Source organism: Myiozetetes cayanensis, unplaced genomic scaffold (genome assembly GCF_022539395.1).
Source record: "Myiozetetes cayanensis isolate MyiCay16 unplaced genomic scaffold, myiCay2020 scf1, whole genome shotgun sequence".
Classification (NCBI taxonomy): Eukaryota; Metazoa; Chordata; class Aves; order Passeriformes; family Tyrannidae; genus Myiozetetes; species Myiozetetes cayanensis.
In genome coordinates, this window is record NW_026086604.1 from 104824314 (window position 1) to 104847620 (window position 23307).

The 23307-nt window shown below is 41.4% G+C and overlaps 1 protein-coding gene across 5 annotated transcripts in view; it reads right to left on the minus strand.

Moving 5' to 3' along the window:
• Positions 1-23307, minus strand: part of BMPER (BMP binding endothelial regulator) — a 153437-nt gene that overhangs the window by 92572 nt on the left and 37558 nt on the right. For all 5 annotated transcript variants that reach the window (XM_050309400.1, XM_050309381.1, XM_050309391.1 and 2 more), the window contains 3 exons: positions 20108-20190; positions 18502-18592; positions 17229-17311 (listed from right to left, as the gene is read on the minus strand). In XM_050309400.1, the coding sequence (XP_050165357.1) occupies positions 17229-17311; positions 18502-18592; positions 20108-20190 (257 nt within the window). The remainder of the gene's footprint in view (positions 1-17228; positions 17312-18501; positions 18593-20107; positions 20191-23307) is intronic.

Consider the following 23307-nt stretch of genomic DNA (forward strand, 5'->3'; position numbering starts at 1 on the left):
AAATCCAGCAACTCACATGAGTGTTCTATTTTTGACAGTTCTCAAGGATATCAGATTAATGGACAACGTTCAGTATCATGAAAATACTGTGCAAGAAAAGGAAAAAGCCATGCTCCCTGGGAAAATGCACAGAGATTAAGTGTTCCAGCTTGAAATGTATTTTGCTGCTCTCCTGCTGGCTCTTTGCCTGCCTTCATGTGGGGAGAAAGGATAAGGTGTGAAGCCAGATCAAGCTTCCTCTTTTGTCTCCAACAGGACAAGCCACAACCAAGGAAAGAGTACTGTGAATAAGCCCTGCATACAGACACTTTTCAAGAAAGCAGGACAGGCAGTCCCAGTGGAAGGTGAGCTCATACTTAAGCCTGGCTGGCCAAATGCCCATTTTCTCCAGAAGTGTTAGCAGTCCAGGGATACAGCTGTAGTTGAAGTCATATGGAACCTTCCCCTACTTCCCAACATTCTTCTTCATTAGATCTATCACTAAAGTAACACAAAAACATTTATCCCATTTGTAACAGCTACAAATAACATGTTCCACCATCCACAGTTAAACTCAAGAAAAGTCATATATAATTTTAATCCTGCTCCTTCAACATGAGGCAAGGCTCTCTGCTCACAGAATGCAAAATCCTAGAATTTGTCATGTTTGTCCAGTTTTCATTTGTAGCTACTTAATGCTAGTCCAACATCTGCATGTCACCTTCTTCCCTTAAAAGCATAAGTGGTTTTCAAAGCCTGCCATATGCCAGAGTTTTATCAGTTATTGCTAGTTGCTGGAAGACACTTCTTCCTCTCTTTGTTTCTGGAATGTTATCTCTGTAAGTGACCCGAGATGGTGCTGCAGAGGCAAACACTGCCATGATCTGGCTACACTGCAGTAGCTCACTGGAAAGATGATATTTACTGAGAGGATCCCACCATCCCCGTTAAAAGGACACCATAGTACAGCAAAAACGTGCCACATCAGTCAAAACCAACCTTACCAGCAGGAGAAAACGAGGGTTAAGAGTGTGTTTACTTGAAAGCACACACTAGCAGTAGTGGAGTAAAGATACAAAAAAAATAATGCAAACTTCAAACTTTTAGTAAATAACAAATTTTCCCCCTCAGCTGCCACAACATTTCAGGCACCTTCTACTTCTCCTAAATCAAGCCAGTCTCCTTCTGCATCCTGAAGACAGCCTGTAGCTTCTGCAGGCTGAGATGGCACTGGCCTCCACCTCTCCCCTTCCACTGAGCCCTCTCAGGGGAGGGGAACGGCCTAGAGCAAAACCCGTGACATTTTTTCTAACTACATCCAACTCTAAAATGTCTTCAACACTCCGACTTCTGCTAATTGCGTGATGGGGCTCTGTGTACTGCTGCAGGGATGAAGCCAATCTGGCCTCCCCAAGGTTTTGTAACTGATACTTCCTACTATGCTTTTTAATAACCACATTCCCAGTCTCAGCATCTCTTACAGTCACATGAAGAAATTGTGGTAAAACTTTATATGTTGTATTAGGAGGAACATTAAATTAACATCTCCATATAGGAACTGCTGGAGACAAGTCACTTGCCGAGATAAACCATTCTTTTGCCTCAATCTGTAAATCCTTATGTCCAAAAAAGCAAACAGAGGATTCAGATACACAAAGCGCTTGAACAGGTTAATGTAGCAACAAGTGCAATGGAAAAGTGTCCATAAGAGTCCCAGTGAACACAAAGACATTGGTGAAGTAGCCTGAGATATTTCTTTTTAAATAGCCAATTGTGAGTGAATTGGTGATGACTCAAAGAAAGCAACCCTATAATCTCCCTATGAGAAGTCAAGCACACAGAAGCTAAGGTTGCCCCAACAGAAATTCAGCTGGATAGCTTCTTCCCAGGATTAGCAATTCATACTCTGCTAGAGAGAAAAGGAGAGAAAGGAAAGCAAAAGAGGATTCAAATGTCGACATTTTATTCTACATACCTATGTAAAATAGACAGTTCTATAGAATATCTATATTCACCATCCCCAGGCCCTTCACTTCAGAGACAATGGAAATAAAACGTGACTCGAAATTACTAGGGCATAGATTACTCCTTCTAAATTACAACAGTACTTTGCACAGGCTCTCCTAATTATTTACTTCATGGGGTGGATCTTCCTGCTAGCTAGCCTGCCAGAACAAGGGCACTAAATGCCTTCTGACCCTGCTGCCACATAGGTGTAAAAGAGGAAGGAAGGCCCATCACCCAAGCAACAATTTTCTGTTACCTGGATGGTTACAAATGTCTCCAGTCATAGAATCATAGTATCATACAATATGTTGAGTTGGAAGGGACCCACCAGGATCATGGAGACCAACTCCTGGCCCTGCACAGGTCACCCCAAGAATCCCACCATATGCCTGAGAGTGTTGTTGAAACACTTCCTGAACTCAAGAGAGGCTTGGTGCTGTGACCACTTCCCTAGGGAGCCTGTTGCACTGGTCAACTACCCTCTAGGTGAAAAACTTTCTCCTGATATCTAATCTAAACTTCCCCTGACTCAGTTTCATGCCGTTTCCTCAAGTCCTGTCACTGATCACAAGAGAGAAGAGATCAGTACCTATCCCTCTTCTTCCCCTTGTGAGGATATTGAAGACCACAGTGAGGTCTCCCAACCAAGTGACCTCAGAGCCGCTCCTCATACAGCTTCTCCTTACATCCTTCCTAGCCTTGCAAAAGTGGAAGTATTACCAAGTTTAAAGTTGCAGTTCAAATTTGTCCCCTACATGGTGACTTCAGTGGCAATATGAAAACTGACCAGCTGACCCATGCTACTGACCAGCCACCACGTCGTAAGTCAAGCCCTCTGTGCAGAAACCCACTCATGTCCCACACTCTTGTCAGTTTGCTTCACTGCATGGGCACACCTTGAACATCAAATTAGCCAAAGAGAATGTATGTCAAGTGTGGATAATCCTGCAGCAAAGCTGTTGCATCCTGTTAACTGCTGCAAGGAGGTAGAGAGGCTGCAGCAGCCACTTGAGAGTCAGCTGTGTGTGAAAAGACATTTCAAAGCTCTTTACACATTGTGAGCTAATGACTGGTGATTTCATTTATCTTAATTCTGATAATAAATAACAACTCCAACTTAGCACTTCCAGATGACTGGAATCCAACCCAATACTGCCTTTTTTAACTCCCCAGCAGAGCACAGCTGTTCAGTTTTCATTCCTTTTTATTCTCCTATGATTTTAATTAGGCTGAAACCCAAATGGCATATGTTAATGCCCGTTATTCCAGTATTGCCAGTTGTTAATCAGTCTATATATGCAAAAGTTCAAAAACTGCAATGTCACCAGAAATCAAATCCAACAATTTTACCCTGCTGACCTCTGTTTCATTACCAGAGAAAATTATGATGGGAAAGAGGTGAAAGCAGAGAACAGGAGCACTAGTAGAAGGCCTCACTCACACAAATACACACACGCTAATACCACCAGCTTGGAAGTCTGCTCATACACAAAAGAAGGTCAAGTACTTTCAGGTTCTGGGAAATTATATTTAAATTGGTGTTTCACTGCACGCAGAAACAGAGCTTCTGGAATCTCTGAATATGGCTCTTATTAAACGTCTGTTATTAATTGTCCAGTTAGTCATAGTTGGCCATTTCTCTGCTTAGGAGCTGCTGAACTCAGGGACAGCCTCTCAGGCTGTTGTAGCATTTCACAGTGTCTTTCTACTGGTAAGTTATCTTTGCATGGGGTAACTACTCCTTCTTTATCACTCTGAATTAAATATCACTTTCCACAGTGCTCTGTACTGCTGGGAAAGGCCTTTCAGCCAGGCTGGGTGGCCAGCAAGGCTCAACCTTTCCACTCATGGCAGAGCCAAGCCCACAAGTGGCTTCACCAGGCCTGGGGGGATAATTTGGCACCTGTTTCCACTACCACCTGGTCATGATCTTCTGCACACCTTGGTGTGAAACATCCCCTGGCTAGGGCTGAGCCCGCCAAGGCATCGCTGCGGTGACCCCACCAAGTCCCTGAAGGGTCAAGGTCACCTATCTCAACAGGTCACCCTTCACTCAGCGAGTTTCAGCTCTCTACCACTCCAGACACAAAGTCTCCATATTGTTTCGGGTTTTTTGTTTGTTTGTTTGTTTCGTTTTGTGGGTTTGGTGTTTTAATTTTTTTTTTTTTTAAAGTGACCACTTACAAGGCGCCGCGAGCGGTGAGGGGAGCGGGGCGCCCTCCCCCCGCTCGCCGCCAGGTGGCGCTGGGCAACAGCGCGGAGCCCCCTCTCGGCCAGCAGGGCGGGGACACGCACCCGAGGGGCGAGGGGACACCCGGGGCGTGGCGACCCAGAAAAGACGAAATAAATAAATAAATAAATAAATAAATAAATAAATAAATAAATAAATAAATAAATAAATAGACAAACAAACACATAGATAGATAGATAAAGCAAGTCAGGCATCTCTCCTTGCTAATCCCCCCAAACCCTATCCCCCGTCATATTCCTTTTTTTTTTTTTTTTTTTTCTTTTTTTGCAGTACGGCAAAGCAACCCCGTGTAGACTGAATTTTCCATTCGGCCTCCAAGCCATTATGCAAGAAGATGTTATGGTGAAGTCTGCCAGCGTTTGCTCTTGCATATCAAAACAGTAAGTTTCCTACAAATGCAGGAGGCTCAATCTGTTCCTGAGTTAACACCGCTGAAATGAGCCTAATTAATCCAGGAAATAGTGGATCGTGTGGGATTACATGAAAAACATCTTTGTTTTTCAAAATTTTGAGATAGCACATAATGATCTCCAAAGACAGCAGTCTGCTGTTTTGACAGCACTCTACCAAGAGGTGACCAAATTATGCAGTGGACATAATTAGTTCCTCATTTTTCCCACCCAATCCAGCTCCCAGATTCCATTTTTACAAACAAAGTAATCTTAATTTTATCATGGAAAACCACATTCTTTTAAATATTTGTAACTTTTTAAGTTCAGCGTTGTTTAATTCAGATGAAAGGAGGAGACATCAAGTCTAAATGAAATTGGTATTAAAAGGACTAGAACAAACTTCTTCCCTAGGGCCAGGGTTTCAAAGGCAGTGCTGTCAAGGCTTTCTCGCTTGAGAATGAGGTGGTGGTATTCAGCACGGAACTGAAAGCCAAAACTAAGAGCACAATCACAAGCTATCATATTTGAAACATTCCATCCTTTTTCTTTTCATTGCTTTGCTTTCCGCATTGAAATGTTGAAGCCCTGAATCCTAAAAAACTCCACCAACCTCATTTCTGTCAACAGACTGGAAAGAAGCATCTTGATAATATTTCATAGGGCTGACACATCCTCATTCGGGTGTTATGGTTGTTGAAGACAAATTGTCACATTCCTATGCATTTTCAACGTATTGATTCAGAATTATTAAGCCTGTAGCTTTGAAAGCTATTACAGAAGACTAAATTTTATCCAAACTACTGTTCAGCACTCAGGAAATGGGGAATAAGAGTTTAATACATTTGATATTACACACTATCCAGAGACTGTGTGCTTAAATAATTTGTTATTAATATTAAATTGTTGTTTATTCTTTAGTTGAACCACAAATATGCTTGTTGGCATGGGCATGTGTGGTATGCTACATTTTATCTTAGTTTGCCTTCTGTGGGAACCCATCATCCCTAGGAAAGAGTCTTCTATCTGATCAATCTATCTGATAGGAACTTCAAATGAAATTTTAGAATTATCTTTGTGATACTGACTTAAAGCTCCTACTCCCATCGTGACTGGTTTACTTTGCTTGCAAGAGCACAGATACCTTATAAATCCTGTACACCAGAAATTATGAACTCTTTTTTTTTTTGCCTTTGCTTTCATCTGCCCACTTCCAGGATACATTTTAAGTGTGCTTACCCAATTTAATAGACAAAAGTATTTAGAAAAAGATAGACTTCAAAACGAAGGAGAGATGAAGGATTTTGTGGAGAGCTGGAAATTGCAGATTTTAATCTCTGAACTGTTTGAAAACCCCTGGGTTTTCATGGGCAAGCTGGCACCTTTCCTTTCTATAGCATCTCTAGGGTGCCAGCAAATTTGAGCTGTGCTTGCTTCCTTAGAGCACCATGCACTTCTCACATTGATTTGCAACCACTACATTTATGAAGGAAAAAATTATTCCCTAAGCATGACTTTGCTCCCCTCCACTATACCTTGTCACATAATGGGAAGGGAACATCCTCTCTGTTTGGAGCCCATTGCCCTACAGGAAAAATCAGACAAGGATTCAAAAATTTATTTTTATCAGAGTATACCAGGCTACTCGCTCAAGTCTGAACGGCAGTATCAGGGAACAAGCAAGTCAAATCCAAGTCTCCTTTGGGAACTTTGCCACCTTCTCTTTCCATAAGTTTGAAGAAAGTCTAAAACTAAGTATTTCCCACAGACTGTCAGGAAGGTGAGGCAGACGGATAAGATATTTAGAAATAGAAACAGTCACTTATTATGAAAACTGCAAAAAGTATTTTTGGTCATTAATAGCATCCGTATTAGCCTCCTATCTGACTCAGAGAAACACCGAAAAATACTGTTCTCAGGAGGTCAACAGCAAATGTGTTACACAGGTTGATGATATTTCTGTTGATGTACAAGCATGTTTCTTCTCCATCCATCCTCCTCAGTCCTCAAACTAGCTTGTAACTTACTCCTCATTTTATATAATTACTTGCTGTTACCCCTGCTGCGCTGAATATTCAGGAAGTGAGAATGTGTCCTCCAAATGCCACAAATGCTAAAGCTTCAAATGATGCCCATTTTTAATACAGAGTAAAACCCCACAGCCCATACTTCAGGAGGCAGAGCTATTACTGCTGACCACAAGGAATGTAACACCACCACAGGGAAAGAAAATGCCTCCCTGGCATAGCTTCCACAAGGTGTCAACTTTTATGGGTCCTACTCCCATTTAGCTACTTTATAAAATGCTCACCAATTTAGAATCAGGTTCAGTCAAAAAAACAAAGTCACAGTAGCAATGCTGTGCAAGTACTAGTGATAAGAGATTCTACATGTGTATATCAACTACAAAGAGAAGTGGAGAGTAGAAGATATAATAAACATAGGATTTTCCCTCCCTGCATAGTCCCAGACATACCCATACTTGCTTAAATGCAGCACTAAAAAACCTAGATGGGGGAGGAATGGTAATTGCGTGAACCTTGGGGAATTAAAAAAACTGACCTCAAAAGGCAGAGAGCAGGGCAGTTCAGCTGTCTGCTGGAAGAATAAATACGAAATCAGCAAATGAGATTGCTAGGAAGAATTGCTATTCAGCTGCATCCAGGAGAAGGAAAGTTATGCTGCCACTTGGAGAGGGGGTATTGAACAGACTGAGCACTGAAAAGCACAAAATCCTTACACTACGTGAAGTTAATTCTTTTCACATACATTATCTCATTTTCAAAATTTTGTTCTGCATGTTGAATATCTGGGTGCAAGGCAGAGGATGGTAAAAGGAACAAGACTCTCCTTATTGTTATGCTCTCAGAGCTGAGGCTGGCTCTGTTTTTTCCTGTGAAGAAAGATACTATTGGCAAGGGCACATTAGCTGCTGTCCTCTCAGAAAATTCCTGGTGCTGTGTTCTGGAGAAGGAAAAGAAAAAAGGGTAAAGAAACCATGCAAAGCATGAAAGCTACTCAAATCCTTTTGGGCTCCAATACCTCAAACATGAGATCTGAGTCTGCTGGAAATCTGGACTTTCGCTTGCATTGACTCTGACACCCAAGTAGGGGTGATAAAGAAATTTCCATGCCAATGATTTTAGCAGAAAATACTGAGTCATGCCACTAAACTCCAGTTTAAAAAAAAAAAACAACCAACCAACCAACCAACAAACAACCAAACAAACAAACAAACAAAAACCAAACCCAAACCAAAACAACAAAACACACACACACATCTGCTTTCTGTAGAAAATATCAATGCTTAGTTACAAAGCTTCTGGCAGAGAGCTGAAAACTTCTTGGGTTTTCAATGAACCTTGGAATTGTCAAGTTTAATGGTGTTCTAGTCATGTTTGGGACAGAAGTTTAGGTACCGTGGGAGCGGAACTTTCTGGAAGACAGCTAAGACATTCAGGCAATTTCTATCACTAGAGTTTTCTTATTCAGGCACCCACAGTGGAAGCTGCCTATTTACATCCCACTGCTGACTCTAACCCTTTGCTGCCTGCAAGGATTTCTGCATCTTTCCTTCAGATAGATGTAGCCACAGCAGAGTGCCAAGGATGCTATGATAGTTTGGCACCTAGTCAAATTCTATTTCTAACAGGTTAAACCAGAATAAGTAAATCACTGTCATGTCTCAAAGCATTTTCTTTTCCCCTTTTCTGTTTCCCATGTCTATTTTGACAGCCAATGAATTATTCTGCCTATCCTGCTCTCAACCTAAAAGGATGAGCTGTATAAAAAAGTTACAGCCTGTCACAATCCTGAAAATAATCTGCTGGATATCATTTTCCTCTCCTTGACTACCCAATGTGTTTGTCTCTCAACATTAAATAATGCAACAAAAGTAGTAAGTATGCTTGCTAACATTTAAAAAGTTGATGGAATCCAAGGAGCTTTGGCTAGCCTTTCCATATGACTGGTTTGTTTTAAAAATGTTAGTTTATCACATATCCCAGCTGGAAAATAGTTTACCAGGTGGAGTTGAAAACTTGCTCCCTTATCAACACAAAATGTTTCAAGGGCAGAAAACAAAAACAATGCCCTAGGATGCAGTAGAAAGAGCAAAGAGAATTTAGGTAGAGTGATAGTAAGTCAAAATGGAATTTGGCAACCACACTAGAGCTCAACAGCAATTCAAACTTAACGATGCTGAGTTTTGCTTTATGTCTTCTATCATATACATTAAATATTAACAATTAAATATTAATAAAGTGAAAAACAAAACATGATTAACCAAAAAAGCTCAGTACTACAGTATCCACAGTGATACGAGGTCAGACTTAAGAGAGAGGGGTGGAAAAGCTTCATCTTCAAAGCCAGGTTGCATAAGGCCTTGAGACACCTGGTCTAGTGGGAAGTGTCCCTGCCCATGGCAGTGGGGCTTGGGACTGGATAATCTTTAAGGTCCATTCAAACCCTTTAACATTCTACGATTCTATGACAAAACAAAACTGAAAGCCCCCCTTTTAACAATGTATTGTCTCTATTATTTTTATTTTTTGCTTTTCAAAATCGGAGGAAAACAAGCAGGTGTTGCTTAGTTAATTAAGCTCTCATGTAAATTCATTTAGCAGGATCGTGTATAATAAACCATCTTACCTAAAGGACACAGAGGGCTGTGTGCAAGTTTAAAATCATTAACTATTGTTATCTGATAACAAGCCCCAAACCTGTGACATCCAACTTTATTAAAGCCGAAAGGGTGACAAACATGAAATCCAAGCACTCCTACTCTTCTCAGCCCTGCCTTCATTGTAGCACCAGTCAGAAGGGTTTGGACTCTCCATAAAATGTTTGGCAAACAAAGACCCTGTTAATTGACAAGCTATTGCTTTTACTGCTTCCTACCACAACTTGTGGGAATCTTTTAGACCCAAATCAATTCTGCACACAAGCGTTCCCACGAGATGCCACACGCATTCCCATTTAAAGCCACTTACAAGAAGTGCTACAGCCATCTCTGGTAAAACCTTTGTCTTCGCTGGGCACTTCTGAAAACACGTGCAAACCTTTCATCCCCTGCTGGCCAGCAGGTTCTTTTTTTGCTTGTTTGTTTGCTTACTTACCAGGTTCTTTGTTTTCTGCCATCTTACTGCTTTGTTTTTCCTCTAAGATAGATCCTTGCCTTTGCAAGGAGCGATTTACAGCAGAGATGTTTGCAGTCTTCACTGCACACCAATGCCAGTAAAAAAGTCAGAAGCTGCCTATTAACAGCTCTCCTTTACTGTTAAAGCTCTGAGTACTTAATTCTCCTTTGTCAATAAGAACAATTAATCACAGCCTGTTAATTAGGAAGAGTTTAACAAGACAGGGGACAGATATCTGACAGTGTAAGCTGCTTCTTTGCTCTCAGGAATGGCAGGAACCTACACTCGTGGTATAAACCCTTACTATCAGTATTTAAAAGTGGTCAGCCTGCACTATTGTTTTCTTTATATGCTTTAGGAGTGAAAAATCTATCATTCTCTGTGTATTCATTTCCTTTAGATGACAAGAAGTCCTGGACATTTTTCCGCTGTTCTGCAAGAGATTGTTCATTCAATGCATAGTTCCAGGGCGTTGTTAATCAGCATTCACTTGGGCCCTTCAGGTACACAGGAAGCTTTAAGTCTTTCAAGGCTTCTAGTGCCACTTAATTCACTAATTATTATAATATCATAGAATCATAGAATCATAGAATCATAGAACAGATTGGGTTGGAAAAGACCTCCAAGATCATCAAGTCCAACCCCTGATCCAACTCTAATTACTATATCATGGCACTAAGGGCCATGTCCAATCTCTTTTTAAAAACTTCCAGGGATGGTGAATCCACCACCTCTCTGGGCAGGCCGTTCCAATGCCTGATCACCCTCTCTGTAAAGAATTTCTTCCTAACATCTAACCTAAACTTCCCCTGGCAGAGCTTGAGCCCATGTCCCCTTGTCCTGTTGTTGGTTGCCTGGGAGAAGAGACCAACCCCCACCTGGCTATAACTTCCCTTCAGGTAGTTGAAGAGAGTGATGAGGTCACCTCTAAGCCTTCTCTTCTCTAGACTAAACAACCCCAGCTCCCTCAGCCTCTCCTCATAGGACTTGTGCTCAAGTCCCTTCACCAGCCTGGTTGCTCTTCTCTGGACCCGCTCCAGCACCTCAATATCCTTCCTGAACTGAGGGGCCCAGAGCTGAACACAAGCTGAAAGGTAGTCTCTGTCTAAACAAGAGCCTTATAAAGGCAGAGCTCCTTCCTCCAATTCCTCAGCATTTCCACCCTCGTGCTCCAGCAGGAAAATTTCTCTGCAGAAATCTGTCAAATCACACTTTCATCTTTCTTCACATTCTTCTTTCCCACTCTTTTCTCTTAGGGACAGAAATACATGTCCTTAGGGCATAAAGCGCAACAGGTACTCATCTTTGACTGCTACCCACACATGCCATGTCAGAAATAATTACTGGATAGTGCTACCTATGTGAAACAAAGGAGAAGAAGGAAGAACATCTGGAACCCCTCTGACTGCACACCAAGAAGAACACGGATCGTGCTGCAGCATGGAAGGTAAATTTGAGCTGAACCCTGCATGGTACGAAGGGCAAGCAAAAGGCTCTAAGGAAGGAAGGGATTTGAGAAAGATGCTGCTTTTCTGGGCCCATGATCCTTAAAGAATAATCTAGACTTTCACAAAGCTGCTCAATACCTCTATTCCCCTCAAAATGTCCCCAAACTGGTCACAGTCTCTTGCAGTACAGAAAGACTCGTTTGATTCTCACCAAAATTAAAAGTTCGATGAAGGGTTTCTGCAGCCTGAACCGGGAATACACTTGGACTAGGTGGGCTAGGAAGCTTTGAGGGTAGGAGAGATGTACAACAAAATTCAGATATCCATGGAGGAAGGAAACGAGACCTTGCCGCAGAAAAATGCTTTCTAATCTCTGAGATTTTAAGTGCTTGTGCATATGAATAATTTACCCTGAATAATTATTGAATTATGCCCACTTTCACTGCTATGCCACAGTTTACTTCTATTTAAGAAAAACTGTTATTAATTTAATATTAAATATTAATATTTAATTATTATTTAATAATAATATTAAAGTTTTAAACTTTACTCCATGGCTTGTATTAAAATTATTTTTTACCTTTTTGTCAGACACATTTTTTGAGAGAAATCAAAAGAAAGATTAAAAATGGCTATGCATGTCAATGAGATAAGAGGAAAAAACCCACTGATTTTAAACTTTTTTATTTTTTTTTAATGTCCAAACCATTTTCTTTAAACTTTGATCTTAACAAAATTAAGGGAATTTAATATTTCAGACATGGCACATGTAGTGTACAATCCCCATGGAAGCAGGTAAACTTTTTGAAGCCTGAAGAAAATCAGACTTAAAAAAAATAAAAGTAATAGAGATTGTCTATGTCTCCATGCAGCATTATTTTTCTTGCTAAATTTCAGTACATACCAAGTCCTTGGCTACCCATGCAGCCATACCTCACATACCTGGAAGACTGGGGTTTTACTAGGCTATAGAGAGAGCCAAACTTTCTAACCTTGCAAAAAATCTGCACACAAACTTATAGGGGGTTCCCAGAGGCACAGTGAGTAACCCTTACTTACTGCTCTTCATTTGCATCCACCCATAAGCCAATCACATCTACTAATGTCATTAACTTTGAGGATGTGAACACTCCTCCTAGCAAAAGATCAACTCTTTGCTTTTTCACCCCTAATTACAACTCTTTGTTTCTTAGCCCCTGAGCAGGGGCAGACAGTGTCTGCTGGAGTTTGGAGCTGAATCAAAGCAGCTGAAGTACGTGGAAATTTGGGAAGATCAGCATTTGGCACTGCACTGAGGATGGAAATTTGAATTTGAATTATCCTCAGCCTTCGTTGAAGATACATTTAATTGCGTGCTCCCCTGAGTCTCCCAGTAGACTGGTGCACCTCCCCCACAGTCTACTGTGATGGGAATGTATTCCAGCAGCTCCCAATACCAGTTAAAGCCAGGCCTTTAAAGCAGTATCAGGGTGCTTAATTACCCAGCTGACTGCAGGGGCAGGATCGGTCTTGGCTATCTTCAGCCATCTCTGAGGCCAGGGAGCTGCGTAGGCTCCCTCTCTAGTCAGTGGAGGAAGATAAGCATCTGCATAGAGTAATCCATCCCACCTCTCTCTCTTTCTCTCTCTCTCAATCTCTCTCTCTCCATTAACTGAAGAGGAGTTCAGATAAGTAGTTCAGATCAGATACATTACTTCTGAATAGCTGGAGCTCGACAAGATGTATTCCACCCTCAGCATCCAAAACACTTACATATGTAGTTTCTCATTACTGATCACAGTTTAAACACCTGTTACTCATTGATTTAGAAAGAGATTTTCCTTCCTGCAATTCCCTTTTCTTTGTGCAAAACTCTCATTATTCAGTTTTTGCACCCTATCACTCATGAATATAAGTGACAAGACACTTCTTGCACGCACACACCCACAAGTGCACCTGCAGACCAGTAGCTGTGTGCACCCTGAGTCCCCCTGAGCAGTGGTGTAAAAGCCCCCATTGGTGCAAAGGAGATTGAGCAGGGACTCCTTTTCAATTCAGTTCTCCAAGGGCCCCAAATCACTGTGCTCTACTTCCAGCCATTTGGGTTTCACTTGCTCCAAATCATTTCGGAAGAGCAGCTAAGAGGCCAGCATTGCTTTTGTGAAGCGATGCTGTTTGGGGACCAAACGCGCATAACCATCCTGCCAGCGGCTGTCCCCGTGACGTGTTCCCTGGAGCACAGACACACGATGCCACCTTTCCCACTCCCAGCTCGCAGCCACCTCAGCAATGCCGTAATGTAATCCAGCCTCCAGTCATTTCCCAAGCAGGTCCGATTCCCTTCTCCCCGCAGGGGTGTGGAGGAAGGCACGTCCTGGGCCGTGGCGTCTCCACAGTGCTGCGCGCTCTCAGCATGGTGGTACCTCGTACCGCCGCATGCCTCGCATGCCGAAACGCGCAGCGCCCATGCTCTGGGTAACAGCCGTGTGAGTCAAAAGGGGCTGGTTATGAGTTTGGATACTACCATTTAGAGATAAGCTTCTCCATGGTTACCGCTCTCACGCAAGGTCACTTTCCTGCCAAACCTCCTCTCCTCCCTCCCTGGCTCTCTCTCCTTCCAGTCCAATATTCCACCCACCCCCCCCCAAACGTGCTACATCAAAAGAGAAAATGAAAACATTTACGATAATCATAGTCTGACTATTTTAATGCAGGCTGTAGGAAAGGAAACATGTAAGCCAAGTGCTCTTACTGTGCAAGCAGAAACACACTCTCGACCTCATAAAAGTAGTATCCGAGAAATAACACTTGATTAAAGCAGCCAGTCCTTCATTTAAGTAGGTGCTTATGGTAGGGAAAATAGCCAAGGTTTCTCTAGAACAGGCTGCTGGCCTATCACGAAAAGCAGGAACAGACCAGACAGATGAATTATTGCGAGACAGCTGGGTTTCAGCCGGGGTGCGAGGAGATCCCTATTATCCCATCCACCTTTTCTACACAAATGCCTCTCCCCAGAGAAACTGAGTCATTAAAAGCCAGCTCGTTCACTCCTGACAGGCAATATGCATTGAGTGAGAGGTGATACATTCTCATTTTCAGCAAGAAATCTTAGTCACCCCAAGGAGCAGCTCGCTTAAGAGAGTGGTAATGGAATACAGGGCCTTTCATCTCCGCCTTGCCGCCGCAAGCACAGCCTGAATCGGTAACAATCTAAAAGTTATTAGTTAATGGCTTGTTTCAGTGACCTCCATGAAATGTGTTTGGTGGGTTTGGTCTGGTTTTCAGTAGACAATAACTAGAACTACAACAGAAACCATATTAATGAGTTAAGTCCCTGGCAGGTAAGCACTGAGGGATTTGCCCAGGCATAGTCATGCCATTACTTTCTCTAACCTTTGGGGCCATGGAGCACAAGAGAAGCTCTGCAGATGGCCAGTCTGCTTTATCAAGACAGGGATCCCCAACTCCCAAAATCCCCATTTTGTCCTCAATTGCATAAGCAATGCGTCTTAAAAATAAACAACAACAAAAAAACCCCCAACATTTTAATAACCATTTTACATTCTTTAGGAGTTCAATAGTATCTAGTAGGCACCACTTTGAGCTGAAAATACCACAAACTTGAACAACACAAGAGTTTTACAAAGATGGGGCCCAACAGTCCAGGCCTGCTGACATGTACTGACTTTTGAGTGCACCATTTTGCAACAATAAAATTCCTTTTTTTAAGTAATTCCTCATTTTAATACATTTAGCAAGTGCAGATCAAGGCTACATCTCTCACAGAAAACAAGTCACAGCCACCCCTCTTTACTTTCTTCCCGCAGTCCCAAGTCAGAACTACCTCTGGGAAAGTGATGGCCTATGGAGTCCAGAAAAATCCACCATTAGAAAAGTTTACTCCCAAATAAAATGCAAAATTTACTCTGAAGTGAGAGTGGCTGGAATCCTTACACACACACATCCCCATAATACCTTAGCAATAATTTGTGCTAATTCCTCTTCCACACTTCTACAAAAGACTTGCTAAATAGTTACAACCTGAAATCCCAGAAGAAATATAATTTGGGGTGAGGAGCTTCCTTTCATCTGCTAAAGGCTGCACAACTTACAGCACATCACCCACAAGCCTGCTCCCATCACTTTGCATGACTAGATAGGTATCTTTAAATAAGGCATCCATCCACCAACTGCTTAGATAAGAGATTCACTGGAGGCCCATTCCAAAAGGGAATGGATGCAAAGCAGGCAACAAACGGCTATCACAGCCCTGAGGATGCTCCAATTATTTACTTAAATTTAATACTATAGGCTCAAATTCTGAAGGAAACTGGCAAGAGGGTAAAAAAAGGCTTTGCAAAGAGAGGGAAGGGAGGTCTGGCGTGGCTCACACATAGACGGCATTTCTTTGGCTGTCAGTAAGATTCAGAGTGAGAACTGGACATTTTATACAGATGTCATTAACATCCAAAACAATCATGCTGTCTTTCCTGGAAGTTAAGTCTCTTGCTTGAGGCTTTAAATGTCTTACTCTCAGCAGCTGATGTGTTTCCTTCCCTAACATACCTGAGACTGATAACTGTCAAGGTAAGACCTTCAGGTGGGATATTTTATTCCTATATTTCTTTATGTTGCTCTCCCTAAAGATCTCCCTCTCCCCATGCTCTTCTCAGCACAGCTGTTATTTTGATATTTAGAGAACAAAGGAAAGTTGATCAAGGAGATGTTGGCACACCAATAACTGGGCAATAGGCAATATCTGTACAGTACTTATGAATGAGCAAAGCAGAACTCAAAAAGAATTGAGCATGTCTCCACAGACTTCTCAGCCATTCAGACCTGCCTTCCCCTGAGGAACATAACTAAGGAAAGTTGGAGCTGCCTTATAGCTGAAGCTGAAGTGAGAGGGGGACCCACCAAGTACAGAAGGAGCAATGGTTCTCATGTCGGGACAGAAGGCATTTGGCAGAGCAGGATCCCAGGGTGTATATCACCGTGACATGAGTGATAGCATATTTTCATTATTACAGGATTAAAATTAAAAGGAAAAAAAAAACCAAACCGAACACCCAAATCTCAATAGGAACAGTAATGATTTGGCATGAATTAATTTTGCAGATTACCTGTATTTTTTCCCCCACAAAACAGTTTAAATTCTCTGTAGCAGCTCCATTAAATGTGTGCATATGTATAAATATATATTAATTTTTGAAGTCTATCTTTCCTCCTTTTTTTGTTTTATTTTCATGATGCAGGAGAACTGTATCTGGTACCGACAAAACTCTTGGCATTCTACTGAAATGTAAAGTTCCCCAGACTTGCATATTCTGCTGATAAGCAGCCCACAAATTGCAACAAAAGCAGTGATCTGAACTTTGCATTCTATTTGTCTCACAGATTACATCAATGAAGTCAAAGTTATCTACCCCAACTCATACAGCATTATCTCTTAACTTAATGGAAGTGAAAAAGAAGCCTATGCTCTTTACCCAAAGGATGCAGTTATTACTTCCTCTCTATACTGTTGCTAGTCAAGAATAAAAATCCAGGATATGACCTTTTCATTAAGCGTCAAGCCAAAAATCCACCTGGGACAGTCTAAGGAGGCTACCCTCATTCTTTCACTCAGTAATTCAGAGCAAAGGCCCTTGCTGCATACAGCTGAAAGGAATCCTTGTGAAAGTTTAGTTTAAGGGAGCATCTAATAAATTTTGATCAACAGATGAAGCCCAAAGAGCTTTTTGCCTCCTCCTGCATGATCCCATCACAAAAAAACACCACTAATTCAACAGATCAGCCCTTTCCCAAATATCCTGCTCCATCTGAATACAGTGTAAGGCCACAAAAAATATTATAAACTCAGAATGTGAGTGATACCATGTATTAATGCCACAAATTCTTTAATATAAACCCAAATTCCAAGAGAAGAATGCATAATAGTGTTGAATTCCTTATATTTTTTGCTTTGTTATGGCAATAATAACGTGCCTTTTGAAGTTCAGACAGGGAGATACAATGCCAAAAGGCAAATACTTACAATACAAGAGCACTTGGTACATTTATTTCCTTCGGGCCTAAATTCTTCTCCTTCATTGTAAAGTCTTCCTTCAAATACACAACCTGGAAAACAGCATTTGAATAAGTTTAGCTCAAGGTAGCATTCTGCCTTTTCTCTATAACACACCCCATTGCAGGGCAATATGAAAAGTAAATCAAACCATCCTCTCTAAAACAATATCATAGAATCACAGAATCATTTAGGTTGGAAAAGACCTCCAAGATCATCTAGTCCAAACTTTGTCTGGTCACTACCTTTTCAACTAGACCATGGAACTAAGTGCCATATCCAGTCATTTCTTGAACACCTCCACAGATGGTGACTCCACTACCTTCCTGGGAAGTCCACTCCAATGTTTAACAACCCCTTCCATGAAGGGAAAGGATATCCTGATGTCTAGCCTGAATCCCTCCTGGTGCAGCTTGAGGCTATATCCTCTTGTCCTGTTGCTAGTTTCCTGGGAGAAGAAACCAACCCTCACCTTGTTACAACCTTTCAGGTAGTTGTAGAGAGTGAATCACTTCAGAAGAATACAAATCACTTCAGAAGCCTTAACAAATCCTTAAAAATCCCTAAATGTCTTTTTTTGGGGGAAAGAAAGAAATTGTTCTATAACAGACAAATTTGTACCAATGAAGTAGAGGCTAGGTCAAGTCTTCCATTAGAAGTGGCTTTAAAACATTTTTTTAAGCTGTTTGTTTTTTACTAACTTCTTCTTACTCCCTGAGTTTATATTAGACGTTGGAACGTATCATAACTAAACTAAATATAATAAATCCATTAGATCACAACTAGAGCAGTGCTTGCCTACAAAACTTCTGTTAAAATCAAATTAGCCTCAAAAAAACACAGTAATTTGCCTCTTCTGTGCTTCCCAAAGGCAACCCATTCCCACTCCCCTTCAAAAAGTGAATCTCCTTTTTTTTAGGACTACTCTTATACTTTCCCTGTAATAAAATCGTGGTCATCAGCCTGGCAAACCCAGCTGACAGACACTCTGAAAAATGACATAAATACATCTGTGGATATTGCCACAGGCTATTGCCTATGCATCCCCTAGTTTGCATGTCCTCTGCTAAAAAGTATTAGGCGGGCTCTTCTTGTGTCATTTTGTGCATTGTGAGTCACGGGCCCACATTTTAGTAACTTGTCAGGTGTAACAGAGAGGTTAGAGGCAGCCTCCCAGTTAATAATAGGTAACATTAGAAATACAGTTGCACATGTAGAACAGCATCTTCCCATGAAATCTCACCTGGACACACAGGACAACACATTCCCCTGAGTTTGGAAGGGTTTTTGCAGTGAACAACACACTGTACTTCCGACTCCACTATCACTCCTTCCTGAAAAAGACGCAGAGCAGACATGTTCATTGTTAGCATTGTGGTTGCTGCAACAAGCAAAAAAAAATCACATTTACTAGCAGTACAGCTAAAGCCCAGCACATGCTGCAAAGCACTGGATTCCAAAAGCTCTTTTTCTCTATACCTGCTGCCTGGTATCATGATTCAGGTTAATCTACACAGTCAAAAGACCCACTTGAGTCTTCCTGACTCCAGACAGAGGATTTGCCTTAAAATGCATCAGGTAAGAAATCTAGCATCCTCTTAAGAAAAGGAATCCTGCTTTATCAGGAATCCTTCACCTCAGTAATCTGCCATGCAGCTCTGCTGAAAACAGACCAGACACAAGGCATTCTCCTCCCTCTCCCATTGGACGAAAATAGGCTTAAAAAGTAGATAAAAGAATCTTGTTCTGTAGAGGGGAGACACTTATCTTTGATGTTTTTGCCTGATAAGTATTAGTAAATTAACATTTCCTGTACTTATTCAAGAAGGCAAGAGTCGTCCTGAACAAATCTGGGTGTGAGGTTCTGTGCACAAAAGGCTGTTACCTTTTTTTTTTCCTGTTTGCAGCTTTGCTGTTGGAAGCAAGGGAAAACTTTTTCAAATGTGTGGATCTAGGGTAAACAGGACCACCCAGTTTTGCATTTAGACACTGAAACAGGCAATAAAGAACTGATACTTTCATGCAGTACAGTGAGTATCTTTTCATGAAGGGCAAGGATACACAATACTGCTGCTCCAAATTCAGTCTTGTCGGTGTACTCATCTTTAAAAAATGCAGGTGGGTTTCACAAAGCAGAAGTATCACAGAAGAAGAGAAAACTATGAAACTCTCTTCTGTTAGTAGAAGCTCTTCATACTCAGTCCTCTCTCCTCCTTGTAACTGCTACTCTTAGTAGCTGCCTGAGTGTTATTATTAAAACCAGATCAAACTGTCATTAAAATGGCAGACCTATTCACAGACAGAAACTAAAATTGCCTACATAATTACTTGGTTTGAAGCTGAAAATCAATAATCTTGAAAATGTTATGGTTGCAGATGGGCAAGCTACCAAAAATACCATCGTGTTAACAGTGCAGGAGCCCAGGAAAAGAAGATTTGGTTGTGGGTTTCTCTTAAAAAACATCCCAGATAAAACCCATGGACACATACACAGAGAAGTGTCCAATTACTAAAATAATTTGTATCTCATATAAGGCTTAGCATACTAAAAAAAAAAAAAAAAAAAAAAAAGACTTATTTCAAGGTCAAGACAGCAGGAAATGGCATGGCTGTGTACCTCTCCAGTAATGTTTTGGCATGAGGGTACTCAAGTCATTTAAAACCTATCTTTCTGAATGTTTGGTTATAGCTGGCCACATCTGAGTGGATTTAAATTAGTTTAAATGCAAAGTCCATACTGTGCTTTGGGTATAAAATGTTTCAGATTATTTGGACTGGATAAAGGAAGGCTCAGAATTTCCTGAGGAAAGCTTACAACTCAATTAGCACAATGTTTATGACATCCTTACCTGGCACTGGTATGTAACACAGGGATTGCTAGGGAGGTGCCATTTCATAGAGCTGTTGTACGTATGTCCTTCAAAACTGCAATCTAGAGGATGAGACAGAAGCACATCAGTTCAGTTGAACACAATCTTGTGGGAGGCTGCTGATGAGGATCACAGAGCAGCATCCTAAACGTAACCCACCCTCTCCCCTGGGTTAACAGAAGAGGTAGAGCTGAGAGCTGGGACTAACAAGAAGGATCATGTCCTGGGAGAGCAGCAGCAGCACTTCCTTGGATTTCTGATGCTGGCACATGACTGTCCAAATTCCTTACTAACTCTGACTGTTCAAGACAAACCAAAATCAGTGACAATTTACTTAAAAATGGATGTCAGTGATTATTTTGCAGTCCATTCTTGAACTACGCAGTCACTCATGCACTTGAACGGGGAGAGGGAGGAGAGAGGGTAAAAGAAGAGCTGGAAAGAGCATTCATTATGCAGCTTGCCATGCTATCTTCATCCATTAACCAAAGCCCTTGTGAGAGCTCTTCAGCAAGCGCAGCTCAGCATGGATGATCTGACACTGGCAGAGCTACTTCTCTTTTATGCCTTTTCACTTTCATGACAGAAGGGATCACCATCCATATAAAATAAAAGCAGTGGAGGCATTCTGGAGTCCCATAGGGCTTGGCTTTATATGTCTTTGTGTGCTATATGACAACTTTGTTAACAGAAAACAGGTTCCTTGGCCCCTGCACTGGATCAGCCCACATTTTTTTGTGCAAAATTAAGTAGAGCCATTTGGAAAACAAACAAACAAATGCCAAAACAAACATTAATTTTCACATTTTTATTACATGTTTCTTCTAGTTTCCCTTCCCACTCTTTCACTGTTTTCTGGTATTTTGCAAAAGAGAAAACCAAAAAGAACAAAAAGAAAATAACAAATAATTCACCAGAGAAGCAAAATTAGAAAATACTTATAAAGTAGAAATAAAATATTTGGTAATATTTAGCTTATTGAAGCAAAATTGTTTCAATTGGAAAAATTCTTTGGAGACCAAGAGTGTTTCTGAGAAAAATTTCAGAAGCAACACATACCCCATTTTCTGTGGGAAAAATGCCCATTTTCCATTTAGGTTTGGGGTTTTTTTTCCATTTTAGTTTTTTTTCTTAGTGTATTTTATTCAAAATTATCTCGATCAAAGAGCCCATGAAACCAACAGGATTCTTGCCAAAGATTTTGTGTGAAACACACACATGTACAGAGAGTCACAGAATCACAAAACTACACTCAGTCAAACGATGCCCATGGCATCATCCTCTCCCCACGCCCTACCTTAGCAACTACTCTAAATAATTATCTGCTCTGTTGGTGTGTTGTCCTGCTTTGGGCTACAGTTTACGTCTTTCTGAAAATAAAGGCAATTTATCAGCCCTACACCAGTAAATTTTTCAGGCCACTGTATAAGAAAACTTAGAGGTCACAGCTCTGAAGTGTGGAGGAACTTATAATCCCTATAAAATCATTCTGAATTCAACACAAAATTTAAAGGAAACACAACATATAAAGACCATTTGCAAATGCATTCACTGCCTCTAGTTAAGATCTTATACAACGGAAGAGTTGTACGTCAGGATTTGCAGTATTAAGAAAAATTTTTTCCAGGCTAAATACAGAGCAAGACAGGAGAAATTTGTAGATGCTGAGGCTATTTCCCTTACCCAAGCTGAGAGACGTATGTTTTAAAAAGAGTTGATCGGTAGTCTGAGAGTTGGCTGTGATTTCATCATTGACAAATACTAGAAGGTACAGAGTATACATATGAATCTTGTATTTTTTAAGTAGCAAAGCCCCTGTGACGTGATTTGGAATAATAAAGAAATGTTCAGATTCTCAGTGTATTAAATACAGTTCTCTGAGCTCTCATACATGCAGGCCAACATGCCAAGAGAGGAGCGTGAAGCCCTATACTCCTCTTGCACATTTTGAAGTCTCGTTCTGAGAAACACTGAGTTAATCTAAGAGCACTTACTGCTCACTACAAACACCGATGAATGCAGAGCCTGTTCAATGTGTTTGAACACCCTCAAGTTGCAGAAGCCCAGGTCGTACTGGTCCCAGTCCAAGAAACAGTTTACAAGTGTGCAGGACACTCAAGATGGAACAAGCTGTGTTGTTAAATATCTGTGTGCATGTTTTACCAGAACCAAGATCAAGGGCCAGGCTGGAAACTAACAACTGCAAAATACCTTGCATATTTGCTCGGCAATTATGTCTTTTAATTTAAAATGTTTCCTTTATAAGAAAGCTAATGACCCTGGGCTAATCTGCATGTACAGATATGCATATTAGACCGAGATTTTCAGTTCAAGGATTAGTTTGGTCAGCAAAGCATGAAGGTGGTGTGTTCATACAGTCAGCACTGCTCTTGCCTGAAGTGCATATCCAACCTATGCTATAAAATCCCCTGCTCTGCAACACCAGCTATTTGTCCCTGTGGAAAACAGAAAAGGGGTGGCACACCACATGTAACCACGGCAGGGAGAGCTTGCAGGCAGCAAAAGGGAAATTCAGAAATGAAGACCAGGATGGAAAAGTCTGCAGAAGCATTGGAGATACTAAGATTGCTCTTGAGCTTTGGCATGTGCCAGCAGGTTGAATAAGGGAGACAGAGCAGCCCCCGTCCAACGCCAGTGTGAGGCACGGTGGATGCTGGATTTCAGCAGATGCTCAGTTGAGGAAAACAGCATGATGGAAGGGGAGAGTTTGCCAGTAACACAAACAGTCTTGGTGAGAGATGGGGGAAGGCTGAATGTCAAGCAAAACTGAAAAGAGTAAGAAAGGAGTGCTTTACAATCTCCAGGTGACACTTTAACCTGTCTCTGACCAGAGGTGTGCCCTGACACTCTGCCCTTTGGATGCCCTGGAGCTACACCCCCGCTCACTCTTCAAAAGGAAAAAGAAACAAAGCCCACATACCAGCTAGTTTTTCTGAACCTCACTTTCAATGTACAAATCTCTCAGCTGACACCTGCAAACATACAGCTGGACTTTCCCAGTCCCACTACTCACAGCATGGAAATTTCTGAGTCTCACTTAAATTCAGCTGAGTGAAACCTGCCTCGTTCTATGTGCCAGCTCAGTCAAGCCATTCCAGCTCATCCATGGTTAAAGGTCCAACATCTTTGGCTTGGAAAGTAGCAGTCACTGAGTTTTC